A 19,577-nucleotide genomic window follows, 5' to 3' on the forward strand; every position below is an offset into this window, starting at 1 on the left:
ATTCAAGCCAAAGTTAATTGTATCCAGTCTGCAAATTAATTCCAATTCAGCAGTCTCTCGTTGGAGTCTGTTTCTGACGTTTTTTTGTTGAAGAATTGCCACGTTTAGGTCTGTAATCGAGTGACCAGAGAGATTGAAGTGTTCTCCAACTGGGTTTTGAATGTTATAATTATTGACGTCTGATTTGTGTCCATTTATTCTTTTATGTAGAGACTGTCCAGTTTGGCCAATGTACACGGCAGAGGGGCATTACATGCATCCGATGAAGTGAGCTGTAGTTCACGAAAGCTTACGCTCAGATAAATTGGTTAGTCTCTAAGGTGCCACAAGTCCTCCTGTTCTTTCTGTGGATACAGACTGACACGGCTGCTACTCTGAAACTGTAGACCATGCCCTCTCCCCCACCCAGTGAGGGGCTGTAATCCCAGCCCCGTCTCCAAGGCTCCAGCTCTGGGATCAACAAGAGTCAGACCAGCCTGTGCAGCAGTCCCCAGATGCCAGCACCGGTCCAACGCTTGCCCCTCAGGTGCTCATCCAGAGATCCAAAAGCGCTGTGCACATTTTAGAAACTCGGGATCGAGCTCGCTTCACCCCACGCTGAAATGCAGCCACTTCTGTGGTCGAGCGTGGCAGCTCTTTACCATCACATAGCTACGCACCAGTTGAGGACAGGACGTGAAAGAGAATCCCGCCTCCAGCTGAAATTGGAGGAGGAATTTAGAATGTAATTAGTCACGTTGGATTTGCCCATGACAGTCAGGTCAATTCCTCAGCTTTAAGCTTGGATTTCCAACGGGACCTAAGGTCTTATTAGAAGCTGGTGGGAGATGGACACTCAGGTCATGACTCAGAGAGAAAGAGCACCCCGCAGTGTGTCACCAGCAATACCCTAGACCAGGTTTCATTTATCCCTGTAACAATCTTTTCATCCCCATTGGGTCATGAGTGGAGACTGAACTGGGAGTTCCTGGACCTAAAAGCATGAGCTTTTAATGCATGCGCTAAAGGAATAGGGCCCAGTTCCTCAGTGGCATTTAGGCACCTAACTCCCATTGAAATCAACCTTTGAGGACCTGGGCCTAGAAGATACTGAATATCCATCCCCATTTGTGGGGGTTCACCCCCTGCGCAGGAGACCAAGGTCAGGAGAAGGGCCCTGGGAAGTGAGAGAAAGCCACACGTACTCCACCACACATTTCTCATTCATGATGTTGGCCTTGAACCCCAGCACGGCGAAGACCACCAGGGTGGCCAACACGGAGGTGAAGAAGTTGATGAAGGAGACGAGGGTGGCATCGAAGTGGCAGTTATTGTCCTGCTTGTTGTAGCTGGAGAAAGCGATGACACCTCCAAAGCCCAGGCCCAAGGCGAAGAAGACCTGAGTGGCCGCCTCTCGCCACACCTGGGGGTCCAGCATCTTGTCAAGCTGGGAGGGGAGAGAAAGGAGGAGGAGCCTAGTGAGTCGCCCTGTCTCCCTGTTCATTCAGCCTGGCGGGTCCAGGGAAACCCAGCACACCCATCACTGGCACCAAGCCAGTGACGTCCCTTATGATAATGGAGAACCTTGGGCTCCATGTGCTAGCCGGGGCCATGGGCTCATACCCACTGCACCTTGGACTACACTTGACCAGGGTTTTCGCATATGCATATGGACTTGGAGAAGCAAAGAATATAATTCCCTCCCAAACAAACACCCCTTCTAACGAGAGTAATGAGTCCATCGTGTTTATGTAGCCTATTCCACCCGCAGATCTCTAAGAGTTAGGGGTCACCATCTCTAATTTACAGATGGGGAAACTGAGGCACTGATAAGGGGGAATCGCCACACAGTGACACAGCTGGGAATAAGACCCCAGCTTGCTGGATGCCCGAGCCTGTCTGTGCTCCAACCACTAGACCCGAGTGCTTTTCATGGATTTCAAAGCCCCTTCAAAGCAAGTGTGGTTAGCTTCCTTTCAGAGATGGGGAAGCGACTGGCCCAGGGTCACACATTGAGTCCGCAGAGCTGGGAAGAGCACCCAGATCTCCTGACGTTCACCCAGATCCCCCATCCACTAGACCGTCCTCTCTATGAGCTCCCTGTCTTTAATACCTTCCCTCCCCGCTACTATATAGTTAGACCCAGGCACTCGCTTTCCATGCATTCTGCAGCAAGCTCCAATCTTCCCATCAAGACCACTGGCTGCTGACTTGTCCCTTGATGACTATGCCATGTTTGCTGCCATGGGACCTGGAGTGCTGCAGGTCCCCGCACTGTGTGAAGCGGGAGCTAGATGCTGAATTACGGTGTGTTCATATCTGCAAAGCCGCCGAAAGATGCACAGAGCCATCTCTCTCCAGCTATTTAGAGCACACGTCTCCCCATGGTGCCTGAGTACCTTAGGAGTGCCCTAAGCATTAACATTAATTGAGAGCTAGCGCCTGTGTGATTAGCCCAGTTTGGTTTCAATTCTCCCCCCATCACAGCTTCCCCTTTGTAATAAAAGCCAGAGCTGTAGGACTGGAGTGTCCGGGTATCTCTCATCAAGCTATCATCGTTAATATCTTGCAACAGCTTTGTGGGATGAGCTGATTCATCTACATCTCAGCTTCATTCATTAATTAGCTAGTGAATTACTCGATATGTAAGACTGATGGCTGCCTCGGTTTGTAACTGTGGAGGTTTGTCTGCCAGCCAGCATCTGCCACAGGGGCAGCCCCATGAAGTCTTAAAATGTAGCCCATGTCAACAAGCAGAGAGACTGCAGGTGCCAACCAGCAATGCCCCACCTTGAGCCAAGAGACCTGCCCCCCAAAGCATTGCATGCTGGGAGCTGTAGTTTCCTCGAGCTGCTGCCTCACTTGTGTAAGTTAGGTATGGTCTTGGGGTTCCTGACTGCTTCAGTGGCTCTGGGTTTAGGCACCCCGATCTCCAGCAGGGGGCGTGTGTAGCACTGATTGTATGTGCATAGAGGGCTGTGTCAGGCGGTGGGCAGCTGCATTGCATGCATCTGTTTATTAGTGCGACGTGGCTGTATGTGTGTGATGGGGGGGTGAATCTGTTTCCTAGTGTGAACCAACTATACGTGTAAATGGGACTGGGTGCACAGGGCTGACTGCATGTGTGTAGATGTAATTGTATGTGTGTAGATGTGATTTTGTGTGTGTGTGTATGTGTTGTATCAGTGTGCACCTGCCTCTGGTTGATATAGGAAGCAGCCTGCTCCTTCCAGGGAAACGAAGGAGCAAGCCAAAAGGAATGGGAGCCTGTATCGTGATCATGGATCTCTGCCCCTATCGCCCATCCAAACTCGTCATGAAATCAGCAGGGCAAGCAGCCTTGGGAAATGGCTCTGTCCCTCTCTGATCAGGCAGAGGGGCTGTACAGCGAGTGTTGGTCACTTACCTTAGGAGTGAACATGTGCAGGATCCCATCTATCGCCCCCCTCAGGAGCAGCCCCCGCACCAGGAAGCAAAGGAGCACCACATACGGGAAGAGGGAGCTGAAGTACATCACCTGGGAGAGAGAAGACCCAATGTGACAAGGACCTGTGCATAGCTACCGCCTCCCACACTGGCACTCAGGCAGGGCTATTCCTCCGTTCCCCTCTGCACACAATCCCCTGACAGAAAAGGAGCAAGAGGGGGAGAGAATGCTACTCTGAAAGAGAAATATTGAGCCTCTATAAGTCAGCATGAAACACGTTGCAGCATTAAGGGGCATTGTGCTGCTGGGAATATTGCCCTTCAACACCTAAATGCCAGTTCTATCTGCCATGGCACTAGGGGGCACTGAGCTGCTCGGGATGCTGCCCTCCGTAGCCTGAACCTATCCTCTTTATACCGTAGCATGATGTAACAAGCCCCGCGCCCCCGTACGGTCTCTCAAAGATTTAAACCTACCACCTTTATCACTGACCTTGACCACTGGAACAGCCTCCATCGGGTTGTAGCAGTAGTAGGCTGTTATCCTCCATATGACCCGGCCACTAGGGAAGGGCGGGGATGCAACGCATACTTTACTAGTGCTCTCTAGTGGCACGAGGGGGCCCTGTGCGGCTAATGCCGACTCCCTGTGTAACCTGGGCCTATTTCACACTTAATCTGAGCAGGGAAGTTTGGCTGTTAATGCTCGGCTTTTGTTCTCCGCTTGCTGCAGAGCATCTGGTGCCTCTTTGTATTGCGGGGATGGCAGCCTGGGGACCCGCGGTCCTGTCTCACTGGGATTTTACCCTTCAGAACTCCCTCGCTGGGATTTTACCCTTCAGAACTCCCTCGCCTTGCTCAGCGAGGAGACGCAGCCTCCTTCACAGTGCCAGATGTGAATGTCATCTAAATGTTCATTGCAGTCTTCTCCCCAGGCCTCTGATCCAGCCCTGGTTGTGTCTGGTGCCTATCAATTCCCACTGGCGCTGCCTGCCAACCCAGGAAGACAAGCCGGGTGTCGTGGCAGCTTCCTTGGAGCAGAGTTTCCTCAGCAAAGCCAAGGGCAACGAACACAAAAGGCCAAACCTTGCTCTGGGCCCAAATCATCACACGTGGATGCCCAGTGTTTCACAGCCAGGTGCCTGGCCTGATTTTCACAGATGCAGAACACGCACAAGCCCCCCTGAAGTCACAGGGACACAGCCCTGGAAGGGACTTCCCAGGGCATCCGTGCTATCGTAGGCAACCCCATTCGTAAAGCTCCATCTTAAAACCAGCGCCGGTGTTTGCCCCGCAATTCCTATTGGAAGCCTATTCTGAAACCTCCCTCCTCCGATGGTTCTAATTCTAATCGCCAGCCTGTCCTTTTGCTTAAATAGCTCTTCTCCCCCTCGGGTGTGTACTCTCCTGATGTGTTTAGAAAGAGCAGACAGAAGCCCTCTAAGCTTTCTTTTACAAGGTCACACAAGTCAAGCTCTTTCAGTTTCCTCTCATGAGATCTGCTCCTGATTCCTCTGCTCGTCCTAGCAACCCTTCTCTGCACCTGCTCCCGTTTGAATTCATCTTTACTGAACAGGGGTGACGGGAATTAGACATAGTATTGAAGAGGTCTCACCAGTGCCTTGTACAGTGGCGTTCATGCTTCCCTGTCTCGACTGGAAATACCTTGCCTGGTACATCCTGTGTTCGCCTTTTTCACAGCTGGTCAGTGGGGAGTTGCTGGTGGCCAGAAACTCAGAACTTGAGCTCATTTCCATTAGGGGATCTACAGGCTGAGATCTTGACATGCTTGCAGAAGTTAATACCCTGTCACATACCAGGGGTATCTGCGAAGGCCAGTCATGATGGTTACATCAACAAGGCCACATTCCCAGCAGGAATAAACTCACCAGCTGTAGAAACCTCCTACCTCCAGGCACAAGCAGCAGCAGACATTCCTACCTTCTCGGACACTTCACAGCTACACTGCTACCCAGCTGCTCTTTTGCAGACACTCCCCAGCAGTGGTCGCATTTACTCCTACTATCCTTGGTGCACATAACATCACTTCAGCCACTGGCAGGAAACAAGACTTGTTGTGGCTCTGGCCACTGCGGACTCTCACCTTCCCTGAGGACTGAATTCCTTTGATCACGGCCAATCCCACGACACTCCAGGCCATCAGCAGGCACAGGGTCATCTTCCAGTTGAGCCCTCCGCTCTCTGAGACGGAGTTGGAAATCTCCAGAGCCTCGCGGTACCAGAAGTAGGTGGTTGCGGAGCTCTTCTCACATTCTGCCTCCACCACTGAAACAAACAAGGGTCACGAGAGTTTGGGTTGCTGGAAAGCACCCCCCATCCCGTGAGGGTAACGTGTCATTAAGGACCTGCCTAAGTCCCAGGGCAGCCAGCCGTGATCTACAAATGTCTGTATGGCACTTGGGGGATTGGACCTTGGTTCATTTTTAATAGCAAAGATGGCATAGAAAGATGCTAACAAATGAAAATAAGACATTAAATAAATGGTGCAATTTACACCTGCCATAAAATATTCCCAAGTATACCAGGGAGATGTTTATATGCTACTAAATGCTCTATTAACTTAAACACGCTCTGTAATGGGCTCTCAGGAACCAGCTAGATGAGCGCTCCAAATGCACTTACCAGCTGCCAACTCCATCTGCAATCCTGATAGCAGGCATGCCACAGTAGCTGTCCCCTTAGAGCAACCAGGCAATTCTGCCAAACATGTCCCAATACAACGCCATGTCCCACCAGTGGGGAAATCCCCACAAAGAGGCAGCAAGTGTCCCATACGCTGCCACATCCCAGCATCCCCTAACCACGAGCATCCCCATCCAGTGACAACTATCAGCTATGGAAACTACCCACAATCCCAGAAGCACCTCCCCAGATCCAATGCCGTGTCCCAGCAGCTGGAACCATTTTCAACCCTAATAGCTCTTGTCCACGTCCCGTCTCCCAGCACCTGCCGAGCTGGAGAGACAACGAAATCACTCACCGGCCATTGTGCCATTTTTAACAATGGGGCACTCACTCCAGGGGAGCGGATACTGGAAGGATTTAAAAAAGTAAAAGATGCTCCAGCCGATGATCACGTTATAATAGAGACCGACAAAGAAGCAGACCTAGGGGAGGGAAAATAAAACAGTGTTTAGTCCCTCACACAGACCTAAAACTACTGACCAGGAAACCTTGGGACAACAAGGCACCTGGGGTGATGAGACGTGGTAATCTGGACCTGATCCCAAAGTTTAGTGATGTGAATGGAAAAACTCCCATTGACTGCAATGGGCCAATGGATCAGGCCTTTAGAATGTTCACTTCCAACAACCATGAGAGACCCAGAACTTTACTACGATGGACCTTCAGAAAAAGCTAATTTTAAGCTTGAATTCCAGTTCTTCAATCTCATTCTTCAATCCAAGGTCTAACATGGTCCACTGACTGGGAGCTGAAGCTAGACAAATTCAGACTAGAAACAAGATTCACAGGTTTAACAGTGAGGGGAATTAACGACTGGAACAACTTGCCAAGAGCTGTGGTGAATTCTCCAGCCCTGGCCATTTTGGAATCAGGATTGGATGTTTTTCTAAAAGATCTGCTCAAATTCAAACCGGAATTAATCCAGGGAAGTCTGATGGCCTGTGTTATGCAGGCGGTCAGACCAGATTACAGTGGTCTCTTCTGGCTAGATAATCTATTCATTGCATCTTCCCCGAAGCGTTTGCAGTTTGTGCTGAGCAAGCTTATTAAATACGTGTTGTTGTCTTTTGCTCTTTATGCCACAGAAACAACGTGGAGAAACCACGCAGGCACAGCTGGGTCCCAAATAACTGTGTTTACTAGCTATACACATATAGAACAGGCCTGATCACAGACACATTGCTGCTTGTTTCTGGCATGTTCTAAGACACAGAACACATCGAGTGTCACTAGACAGTTGGCAAACCGTTTAAAGGGACACTACCTTATTTTCTGTATGCTACAATATGTGATCCAACCAGGGAACAGGCCCAACCCCACCCAACCCATGTAACTAACAGACACACAGCAATCCTTTGTGAAAATTCTTGCTGCATTATCCTCAGATTAAGATTTAGTCAGAGAAGGAATTAGCAGAGAATTTCATCTAAATCGGTGTAATCACTTTGCTGTCTGCTCGCAAACTGGAAGCAAAGATGACATTGGCTGAATGAAAGATTCATCATGAATGAGTCGCTCGGCTGTAATTACATTCCAAACTTAATTCTGAATTGCCTGTGTAACCCACTGCTCAGGATGTGTTGTGGGTGTCGTCCTCTGCACCTGATCTGTAGAGGACATGAGTCTCATACAGCCCTAATTTGAGAGGCTGGCTCCCGCTGTAAAGACTCATGTTTTCAGCTCCCAGTTCAATCTCTGGTGTTGACCAACGTGGCAGCTGTCACATGTGTTTTTCAGTGAAGTTGCTTTTGACACATAGTAGCCAAAGCTAAGAAATGAAAAGTTAAAGAAGAAGCCAACAGCTCTGGGCTGCATGTCTGGGGCTGTGCCTGGATTAACACAGTCTATAGTGGTGTAATGAACATCACACCCTGATCTCAAACTCCTGCAAAACCCACGGGGAATTGCTAGTGATGGTAGTGCTGTGTGCTCTGGGAAAACCTGGAGCCAGGAGATCATGAGGCTAGAATGGGAGCCATTTATTACCTAGGCACCACTTTACAATTGCACCTGCTGCAATGCACCACAGCCAAATGCTCGGAACTCACCTGCAAGGGACTATTTCTGCTAGGGCAATCCAGGATGAACCCCTTCACCCCATCATGCCCTGGAACTAAGGTGAGAATCTCTATCCGTTCAGAGACTATCCAAGGGACTGATTCTGTGAGGGGCTGAGCATCTCCTAAGGTCCACAGGCTCCATTGAGGGCACTCAGTAGTTCCCAGGAGATGCCCAGTCCCTGGCTGGATGGGTCCCTGCTTCTGCTGAACTTTTCCTCTTAGAAGCCCAGGTGAGACTTCCATGTTGAGCCCAGGTGAGACTGCCACGTTGAGCTCAGACTGAGGTGGGTTGTTGCACCCCAACACTCACTAGATTAATTATGCAAATGACAACGCACTTGAATTTCTATGTATAGGAACTACCTCCCCTGCTACCAAACTGCAGCCACCGCTGGGGTGGGACGTGGCAGCTGTTTAACGGCACTCATCACTGCCCAACAGGCCAGAGGTGAAGAAGATGATAGCCTTTAGCTAGGTAGTGGCCCACCCTGGCGTGTGACCAGGACATTGGGGCTAACACCCTGACTCTTGCAATAAGTGCCATGGGATTTTGATGACCACAAGTGGGTACAACCCTGGTTTTACATCTCTACATCCTCAGACAAGTACCACTTCCCAGGCTCCAAGATGACTAAGGATGCCGCCAGGGCAGCTGGAAGTCTGTGTTGCTGTTGCTCCAGTTACCAGAGCCAGGAACCCAGCTGTTTGTGGCTTGCAGTGCCCTCCCTGTGCCTGGACAAAGAGATCAACCCTCCTCCCCCCGCAATCACACGTGGCACGGGGTGAAACTCATCTGAGCACTCACGAGACAGCTGGCGTATCCAATGCCCCCCAGGCGGGGGCAGATGTAATTCCACACGCCGATGCTGCCCCGGCGGATTCTCTGACCCACGGCCAGCTCCAGGAAGAAGAGAGGGAGCCCGATGATGATGAGCAGCACCAGGTACGGGACCACGTAGGCACCTGGCAGGAGAAAGAAGGGCCATTACAGATCCCACCTGCGACTGCACGGTGAAAGCCGGGGTTCTTCCCAGTGGTGGGACGGACATGGAGGGGGAGAGGGAGGAGGACAAGGGGGAGGAGAGAGAACAGTCTCAATCGTGATGTCTCACCAGCCGCCTGATCGTTATAACCCGGAACCATCGGAGTCACCCCCTGCGCCTGTTGTTTTTCTTACACACTGACATGAACCTAGGATACTCGTGTGCAGAGGAAACAGACACAGAGACACACAGATGCTTACATGGACACACCCCCAGCCACACCCCCACACATGATGGGACTGACTGACACAGTGACACGTGGACACAGGAGTGTACACACGCACACACGCTATTCTGGCACCTACAGACACTTGATCTATACGTCTGCTTTCACACTTGTGCTTGGCACAATGCTAGCTGCTGCCCTCGAGTGAGTAGCTCCCAAGAGGGCTAAATGGCAACCCCATTAATCTCTGTCGAACTGGGGAGACTGGAGCCAGGACTGGCTGGGGGCGGCACAATTCCAGGGGCGGCGTTCCGGCCACCCCCCCCCTTTTTTTTTTTGCTTGGACAGTTACGCTCCTGGAGCTTGGGGCGGCAACAAAGCTTGCCTGGCCCCCGTCATTGTTAACGGATTGAGCCTCACAACACTCTTGTGAGGCTGTTACCCCCTTGTGCAGGTGGGGAGCGGAGGCATAGAGAGACTCTAAGCGATTGACCCAAGGCCACGCAAGAAGTCCACGGCAGAGCAGGGATTTGAATCCAGGCCTTCCACTAACCACTGGACCATCCTTCCTCTCTAGGGGACAGAATGTATAAATATGTGAAGGGAGGGGTTGGAAGAGGGGTAGGGAAAATTGGGATGACTGACAGAACCACAGACAGCAGATATGGGAGTAAGGAGAAATGACAGCAAAGATGTCGGTGGGGACAGGATGAGACAAGGTGAGGATGGGGATGTGAATGGGCCATGGGCCAGATATTCAGCTGGTGTAAATTTAGGGAAAAATTCATTAGGGAGCCCCCCCCCCAAAATTGCTGTGAGATGGGTTAGTGTTATTATACTCATTGTGCCAATGGGGAAACTGAGGCACAACATGGTTACGTGACTTGCTTTAGATGATGTGGCCAGGAAATGGCAGTTCTTGGAATACAACCAGGAATCCTGACCCCCGCACAAGTCACGGCTCACACTCTGAGCCTGGTTCTGATCTCCCTTACACTGGTGTAAATCGAGAGGTCCGCCATGGAAGTCACAGGGCCAGAGCCTCAGCTGGTATAGATCAGCATAGCTCCATTGGAATCAATGAGAATGGAGAATCTGGCCCAATAATTGCATTCAACCTCCTCCTTGTTACCGGTACAAACCCACTCAATGCAACCAATGCATATCACTGCATCATGCAGTGCATGCATATCAGTGGGTACACAATGTAATCCGTGCATGCAATGCAACCGTTGCATGCCTATCAGCGCAGATGCAATGCAGCCCGCGCACACCGTATCAGTGCATACGCCCTGCAACGCAAGCCAGGCATGTCTATCAGAGCGTTCTCTCTTTGACCCAAACTAGGTCACTGTTCGCCATGCGTGTGAGATCACAAGTGGAATCGGGTGATGGGGAAGAGCTGGCACACTGGAGCTGGCCTGAGGTGCGCTCCATCCAATTTGGGATCGAAAGGTGAGGGGCGCGTGAGCAGGCCCGGAGTGAGAAGTGCTCACTGTACAGGTTCAGCCCGAAGGATGACTCATCACCGAGATGGCACGAGACACATTTTAATTATTAAGATTACTGCAGCCTTCGCAGCTGAGGAGCTGCTGAATTATGCAGTGCTGGGAATACGGACAACAGGGAGGAGGGGAAGCGTCAGAATAGGCTCCCCAGATTGGGGATTTGCAAGCGGGGTGGGTAAACTTCTGACTGGAAATCTGAATCTGGGTCCTGCTGACTGAATTCCACACCAGGGAATTTAGCTCTGACGGAGGATCTGAATGTGAGCTCTGAGATGGGTTCGTGGCATTCTGCTGCAGCTTCCTCCCGCACCCTGAAAGGTGAGCACTGCAGCACAGAGACACCGAATGCCTGATCTTCCAAGGTGCTCTGCAACCTCTGCTTTTACAGGAGAGCCTCAGAGCTACGAACACCAGAGTGACGAACTGACCCGTCAACCACGCCCCTCCTTTGGAACCGGACGTACGAGATCAGGCAGCCGCAGACACCAGAAAAACCCGCAACAATGCAGTGCAGTCCTGCGTGAAACGTGAACTACTACAAAAATCAAGGGAAAGCAGCATTTTCCCTCTGCACAGTTAAGTTTCAAAGCTGTATTAAGTCAATGTTCAGTTGTAAACTTTTGAATGCACAACCAAACCGTTCTGTTCAGAGTTACGAACAACCTCCATTCCCGAGGTGTTTGTAACTCTGAGCTTCTACAGTATGGACTTCGTGAGGTGCTGGGGGGGGGGCCCTAAGGGCTAACCCAACCGGCTTGATCCCGCCCTTTGACATTAGTGGGGATTGTGCGGGGTTATCTGAGAGCAGAATCTGGTCTGCGTGATTAGAGGCAGGGGTTGGGTGGAGGGGGTTGGGCTGGGGAGGGTGAGGCCTGTCTAAATGATGGATATATTTTGCCTGTCAATATGTAAAATTGTAGCAATTATCCACCGAGGATCTCAAAGCACTTTAGAAACATTAGCTAATCAAGCATCGTCACAGGGTCCTCTGAGACAGGTCACTCTTATGATCCCCATTTTGCAAAGTGGGAAAACTGAGGCACAGAGTGATTAGGTGACTTGCCCAAGGTCACAGAGCAAGGCAATGGCGGAGCTGGGGGTAACAGCTAGCAGCTGTCTCCCCGTCACTGCTCCATTCACTAGACCACATTCTCTAAGCCAGATTCTGATTTTATGTGCCCTGGTGTAATTCAGGAGTAACTCCACAAAAGAAATGCAGCGGTGTTGGTGTAAATCGAGCCTGAGAGGAAAGTCAATTCTCCCAATTGCATAAAAACAAAATTCAGGTGTCTGTTTCCTTGTACAGAAGTCACCATTAAAATGCCAGCATTCACCTACATTGTGATGGCTGACGTCACTGCAATGAGGCCTTGTTCTACTCCTGCAAAGAAAAATGGCACAATAATGTGCTCATAACTGTGAATAAATGTTGATACTCTCTAATGGGGATAGATAAATAGATAGAGGGGGTGGATGGGGATAGATGGATAGATAGATAGATATTCACTTGGTGTTGATTTCAATGGATCTATCTAGGCTGGTTTACACCATTTAAGGAGCTGACCCCATAGGTTGACCTGGTTCAAAAATCTAATGCAATTTGCTTTCCTATAATATGGTATGGAGAGATGACCATAGAATCACAGAATCACAGAATATCAGGGTTAGAAGGGACCTCAGGAGGTCATCTAGTCCAACCCCCTGCTCAAAGCAGGACCAATCCCCAATTTTTGCCCCAGATCCTTAAATGGCCCCCTCAAGGATTGAACTCACAACGCTGGGTTTAGCAGGCCAATGCTCAAATATGATTGATTTTTTGGTTCTCTGGCAATTTTGGAGAAAAAAGTTTCATGTCAACCTGAAAACAAATATTTTCTAACTTTTCAGCAAATAGAACAGTCAAAAAATTTCATATGAGGTCGAACAAAAGGTTTAGTTTCACTGTCATGTTTTTTATAATAAACTTAAAGAAAATTTTGAAAGAAAAAACTTGTTCCAACCTGGAAAAAAACAGCAACATTTTTCGGTTTCTGGATATTTTTCCCCCCCAAACTATCCAGTCAGTAAAACGGACACAAATTCTGTATCACTGAATCCGACTTCTCCACCCCCCTCCCCCTTTGAAAAACAGTTTCAGACAAATAATTGTACAGCCTTCAACTCCTTGGAGTCCAGGGGAGGCGATCAGCTCAGCTAAATCTGCACGGCAATAAAAAAACCTGCAGCACCGAGTCTGAGAGCCCCGGCCAGCTGATTCGGGCTCGCAGGGCCGGGGCTGTGGGGCTATAAAATTGCAGTGCAGGTGTTCAGACTCAGGCTGAAGCTCAGGCCCTGAGACCCTTCCCGATCGCGGGGTCTGAGAGCCCAGGCTCCAGCCCGAGCCTGGACGTCTACACTGCAATTTTATACCCCTACAAGCCTGAGCCCTTCTGAGTTAGCTGACTCGGGCCAACAACATCTGTGCCACGGGTCTTTTCTCACAGCGTAGACATACCCCATATGCATTCCAAGAGCCCAGATAGTGCATGTGGGTTAATCCTGCCCTTGGTTACGCATTCCCACCTGTTACAGACTTCAGCAGGAGCTGGATGCATGCAGGAATTGGCCCCCTCTCTCCATCCCAGTGGCGTTTTGTTCTACTGAGCCGGCTGTGCCCACGCCCGTGGTCTCTTACCTCCTCCATTTTTTTGACACAAGTACGGAAACCGCCAGACGTTCCCCAGCCCCACCGAGTACCCGATCTGGGCCAGGATGTACTGCAGTTTGCTGTTCCACGCTGGCCGCTTCTCAGAGTCCAGATCTTCCTCCACGTCCTTCTGCTTGTCCCAGGCCTCACCCGTCATGTTCAAAACACTGCGCTTGTAGTCCACGGGCTCCTCGTGGGCCAGCAGGTCAGCCACCGATTCGGTGACATGCTCGCTGCTGTGCTCTCGCTGCGTCACTTTGCTGTTCTTAGGCATTGGGGGTTTGCTGGCCCTGCAGCCCCACGCGTCGGGAGGGGATGAGAGGGGGGCGGCAGGAGAGGCAGGTGCTGGCTTTGGAGATCAGCCCGCTCAGCTCCTGTTCATCCACGGGACCTGCAAAATAGACACACCAATGGGCAATGAAAGCAAATGGTCTGTTTGGCTTTGCTGTGATGGGAGATGCACGCTTCACTCGGGGAGGGAGGGGGGTGCGGATCACCTAGTTTAGGGAGAGGCTTCACCTGGTTAGATGGGACTGCGGGTGGCCTCCGAGCTGGTGTGAGGGCCAGATGGGCTAGCCAGAGGCTTCAGGCATCTCACGGCATCAGGGACCTTCATCTGGTCCAGGTGGGCTGTCTAGGGCCTTCAGTGCTAGTGGGGACCTGCACCTACTCTAGGTTGCACTGAGATATGACCCACCCCGTCCTCCATTTATCTCCCCCCGGACTCCTGCTCCGATTCCACGATATTCGGTCTGCAGCCACCGCCTGCCTCCTGCAAGGCCTGACGGGCATATCCAAGGGTGGCACGATCCCTGCTCTCCTCCAGTGTCCCCCATTCCCTGGCCAGCATCTTCCACATCCTGCTTGGGTTAGAGCCAAGGATGGGCACTGAAAATATTGTCCAAGACAAGAAAAGGCATCAGCTGTGTTCATGTGACAACGGCAACAGCCAGAGTTCTCTCTCTCTGCTGATGTTATCAGAGCAATTGAAATAGCCAGGAAGCCTGTAGCTAATTCTTCCAAGGCAGTTTTACAGCAGAGAATGTCTACAGATCATCGGCAGGGTGTACAGAGGCATCGATTGTGCCTTCCCCTTCGCATTGCAAAGCTGCTGCTGCTTATCATAGGACCACATCCTCAGCTACTGCGAATCAGCACAGTCCCGTTGACTCGGACGGTACTCCAGAGATCGACATCCGCTGGGAATCTGGCCCATAACGTTTCAAAGATCTATGGCGTCTGCTTCGTTTGAAAGTGTTTCTTAATTAAAATGACAAGGGGGAAAGATTTTTCAAAGCAGTTTTCACCAGTGTATTTCCAGGACAGTAAAGGCTGTCCGGTGTAATTGTACTATTACAGGGAACTCCGTCTTTTGAACGAACCTGTATTCAGCAGACCTCATGTTCTGCATTGCACAGGGACCTGACCCCATACTGGTCATACATGGAAGACGGAGAACCTTAGAACCGGATACTTTCTTATTTGCATGACGAGAGCGTCTAGAAGCCCCGGCCAGGATCAGAGCCCATTTTGCTAGGTGCTGCATGGACACAAAGGGGGAGACAGGCCCTGCCCCCAGAAGCTCACAGTCCAAATAGACAAGGCAGACAAGAGGCAGAGAGAGAGTGGAAGTGACGTGTCCAAGGTCACCCAGCAGGTCAGCGACAAAGCCCGGAATAGCACCCAGGGCTCGAGTCTCACTCCAGTGCCCTAGCCAGAAGCAGAGCTAGGTTTTGCAGCTAGGGGTGGCGATGGGTCTAATAGTGTGGCTGATGTGATTAGGCCCTATGATGGTGTCCCCTGAATAGATATGTAGCCTAATCACATCATAGGGCCTAATCACATCAGCCACACTATCAGAAGCTCGTTCTCCTGCACATCTACCAATGTGATATATGCCATCATGTGCCAGCAATGCCCCTCTGCCATGTACATTGGTCAAACTGGACAGTCTCTACCTAAAAGAATAAATGGACACAAATCAGATGTCAAGAATTATAACATTCAAAAACCAGTCGGAGAACACTTCAATCTCTCTGGTTACTCGATTACAGACCTAAAAGTGGCAATTCTTCAATAAAAAATCTTCAAAAACAGACTCCAATGAGAGACTGCTGAATTGGAATTAATTAGATCCATGCATGTCATAGAATCATAGAAGATTAGGGTTGGAAGAGACCTCAGGAGGTCATCTCGTCCAACCCCCTGCTCAAAACAGGACCAATACCAACTAAATCATCCGAGCCAGGGCTTTGTCAAGCCAGGATTTAAAAACCTTTAAGGATGGAGATTCCACCACCTCCCTAGGGAACCCATTCCAGTGCTTCACCACCCTCCCAGTGAAACAGTGTTTCCTAATATCCAACCTAGCCCTCCCCCACTGCACTTACAAATGCTGGTTTGAGGGTGGAGGCTGACAGCTCGTAACCCCCACGTCATAACCTCACGACCTTCAGTTTGAGAATCCCAGATCTGACCTCTTGTCCAGCACAGGTCATTTCCCCCAGTTACCCCTGTTCTGAGCCCAGTACTTGTGTTTGGCTAAAGCATCTCTTCCAGAAAGACATCCAAGCTTGGTCTGAAGATATTAGGAGATGGAAATTCCACCGGCGGAGCTTATTCCAATGGTTAATCACCCCCACTGTTAAAAATCTGTGCTTTGTTTCCAGATGGATTTTGTCTGATTCAGCATCCAGCCACTGGTTCTTTCTCACTGTACTATCCAGCTCCCCTGCTGGCATAACTGGGTCAGGCAGCAACCCCTCTGGGCGGGCACAGTTAAAAATCAGGGCCTCCCTCCCCTGGGTGACATAACCAACCTCCAGCTCAATTCCTGTGTGCGGCTCCTGCTCTTCCTGAGCATGCACTGTACAATGAGCAGGTCCCTTTAAAAGTGGGCCATGAAGTAAGGTCATTGGCTCATAGAGCAATCAGGGATTTGTAGCAGCCTCCATGCTACTGAGTCCGCAGAAAGATTTAATCAGAGCAATCAGCAATGCATTAGACCCGACTTACAATTCATTACCCAACAACTGGGGGTGGGGGGGATCAGACACGAACCTGGACGTACAGCCTGCTGTATTTCTCATAAGCCGGGACAACGGCTGGCAAAATGAACAGCCCAAGCTCCTGCCGGGCTGTTAAAATCCAAAAATAAGATGGCAAATAACCCCCGAGGGCGGTCTAGCAAACAGGCTACTCGATGGGGCAGTAAGAGGTCTGGGTTCTAATCCTAGCTCTGTCACTGACTCTGTGTGTGATGTCGGGCAAGTTACTTTGGGGCAGATTTTAAAGGTGTTTCGGTGCCTACCTTTAAAAAGTGAGACCTGTCCTCACTCTGTGCCTCAGTTTCCCCCCCCCCCTCAAATTTTGTCTGGCTTATCTATTTAGACTATAAACTCTCCAGAGCAGGGCCTGTCTCTTACTATGTGTGTATACGGTGTCTAGCACAATGCTGTTAGTTGGGGCCTTCAGGTTCTACTGTAACACCATTCAGAATAAGCCTGGGACATGCAGCTAGTTCTTTGTGTGAACACGGGATGACACAGATATGCCTGTGAGATTAGAAGGCAATGCAGAAGAAACAGCTTTACTGCCCTGCTGGTGGGAATGAGGGACTGGTTAGCTCCCGGTAGACCGTAAATAACGCCCACCAGGACATTGGGTGACCTCAGCAGAGAGTCTCAGGGTTGAACGGGTATGGGCTACCTCTGCCCTGGTTTTGCCAGGGCCTCCATCACTGTAGTGTCTGGGCACCGCTCACTCATTAATGAGAGAGATCTAGGCCAAGATTTTCCAGAGTGACCTTGCGGGGGGTGGGGGAGGGTGTCTCAGCCTGAGACATCGAACGGCGCCTGGTTTTCTGAGGGCAGACACTCAGCACTGTCTGAAAACCAGGCCCCTTTGACGTGTCTCAAGTCAGGCACCCAAAATCACCAGGTCCTTGGGAAAATCTTGGCCCAGGTGACTTGCTTGAGGTCACACAAGCCAGGCTTGGAGCATAGATCTCCTGAGTCCCAGCTCAGTGCCTTAACTGCAAGCCCATCCATCTTACAACACTGCTCAAGGACTGAGAGGAAAGGATTGTTGGTCCGACTCCGGTTGCTATGGGGCAGCGAAGTGTCCACCCCTCACAAACACCATCACACCACCTGGGATCCTTGCCAAAGAGACCAAAGACTGGGCAGCCCAGGGTTTCTGACCCTTCTTCTCACCCTCTGGAGGATGGTTCCCTCCAGGCAGGGCTGAGGCACATGGGCAGGAGCGGGAGGAAGCTTGTACTGCTGGGGCTCCATGTTCTGTGGATAAACGGGGGGGTTGATTCTCCAGAGCTGTTAACCTGGCCCCTTTCACAAGCGCTAAATGATCCATCACATCAGTCTTGCAAAACTTGGATACCACCTGTTCCTTTCAATGAGCCTTTCGATACACCTGCTGCTGTCTCATTTCTATGGTGTCCCCCTCTCTTTAGGAATTCAAAGCAGGAACTACTAGGATTTTTCCCTCCCCTCCTCTTTCCTGCTGCTTCATTCACAAGCAATTTGGAGATAGAAATTCTGGGAAACTCCTTCTACCAGCCCTCCAATCAGAGCCATGCCCTGGAGCCCTGGCAGTTGCTGCCTGAAATTGACAGCCAGGAAAGCTACCCGTTTCTTGGACTGGTTTCTGCCATCTGGCCATGGCGAGGGAAAATAATCAGAAGAGCTCTGTGGTCTGCCGGGTAACTCACATAAATATAAGTGAACGTTCTTATCAGCTGCATGCGCCAGAAAGTGATGCCATTAAACAAAGAGGGACAAATCCACCGACTTGAGCTGAGTTACTCCAGGGACATTTGGCCCAGAGTTTTCAAGTGATCACCTCCCAGGGCTGTGCAACTTCAGAGAACCTGGTGAACCTGGGTGCCTAAGGTAGGCTGCTTAGTTCTACATCCGGATGCCACACCAGAGTGCCAACTGGTGAAGCTGGGTGCCCTAAATTATACACCAACTTGGGCAGCAAGCTGGGCTCTGCTATGCTGCTTTGTGGCTGCAAAGCAACCGTAAACCCAGCTTTGAGGATTTCCTGGCATATTCCCTCGTGCGAGAGAATCCTCCGTAAGGGGAGGGCCACCACAGAAGCTCCTGAGTCATCCCCCAGTTCTGGCCCATGGCTCAGAGGACACAGCTGATAGAAAGGGACGGTCTCTATGCCTAGTGGATAGAGCACCAAACTGGTACTTAACAGACCTGTGTTCCATTCCTGGCTCTGCCACTGGCCTGTTGGGTGACCTTGAGCAAGTCACCTCCCCTCTCTGTGCCTCAGTTTCTCCATCTGTCAAATGGAGATAATGAGACTGATCTTCTTTGTCAAGCGCTTTGAGATCTGCTGATGAAAAGTGCTAGATAAGAGTATTATCATTATTTATTATGCCCTGGTGATCCCTAGGCATCCAAATAGTCCCTTCAGGGTATAAGAGACACAAGGTGGGTGAGGTAGTCTCTTTTATTGGACCAACTTCTGTTGGTGAAAGAGACACATTTTCGAGTTACACAGTGACCTGAAGAAGAGCTCTGTGTAGCTCAAAAACTTGTCTCTTTCACCAACAGAAGTTGGTCCAATAAAAGAGATTACCTCACCCACCTTGTCTCACTAATGTCCTGGGACCAACACAGTTACAAGAACACTGCAAACAAGCTTCAGGCTATAGGCAGCTGGAATATGTTAGAGCAGCCTTTGGGCTGTTCTGAACCATGCGGGGCGTGGAGAGAAGAGTGCTTGACCTGGCAGTTGGCAGATCCCGGAATCAAATGCGAGAAAAGATAGCATAAAACCCCTCCCCGCCTGGGCAGCTGCAGAAAGGCAGAACTCCAAGCCCTGGATGTATGGTGAGGTCCACCATCTATGCACAAAGCTCCCCACACTGCTGCTTGCTGCCACTCCCATCCCCTCCTTACCTTGCCCCATCTTTCGGGCTCAGATACAGTCACATAAAACAAAGCCTGTTGAGATCAGTGGAAAGAT

At 50.6% G+C, this 19,577-nt stretch overlaps 1 protein-coding gene across 3 annotated transcripts in view; it reads right to left on the reverse strand.

The window, feature by feature from the left end:
- Positions 1–19,577, reverse strand: part of SLC6A17 (solute carrier family 6 member 17) — a 54,494-nt gene that overhangs the window by 12,750 nt on the left and 22,167 nt on the right. For all 3 annotated transcript variants that reach the window (XM_043533637.1, XM_037885224.2, XM_037885222.2), the window contains exons 2-7: positions 13,563–13,965; positions 8,977–9,134; positions 6,407–6,533; positions 5,510–5,691; positions 3,386–3,496; positions 1,185–1,426 (exon numbers count right to left, since the gene is read on the reverse strand). In XM_043533637.1, coding sequence (XP_043389572.1) covers positions 1,185–1,426; positions 3,386–3,496; positions 5,510–5,691; positions 6,407–6,533; positions 8,977–9,134; positions 13,563–13,848 — 1,106 coding nt within the window. In that variant the 5' untranslated portion in view covers positions 13,849–13,965. The remainder of the gene's footprint in view (positions 1–1,184; positions 1,427–3,385; positions 3,497–5,509; positions 5,692–6,406; positions 6,534–8,976; positions 9,135–13,562; positions 13,966–19,577) is intronic.

The sequence above is a fragment of the Chelonia mydas genome, chromosome 21 (genome assembly GCF_015237465.2).
Source record: "Chelonia mydas isolate rCheMyd1 chromosome 21, rCheMyd1.pri.v2, whole genome shotgun sequence".
Lineage (NCBI taxonomy): Eukaryota > Metazoa > Chordata > Testudines > Cheloniidae > Chelonia > Chelonia mydas.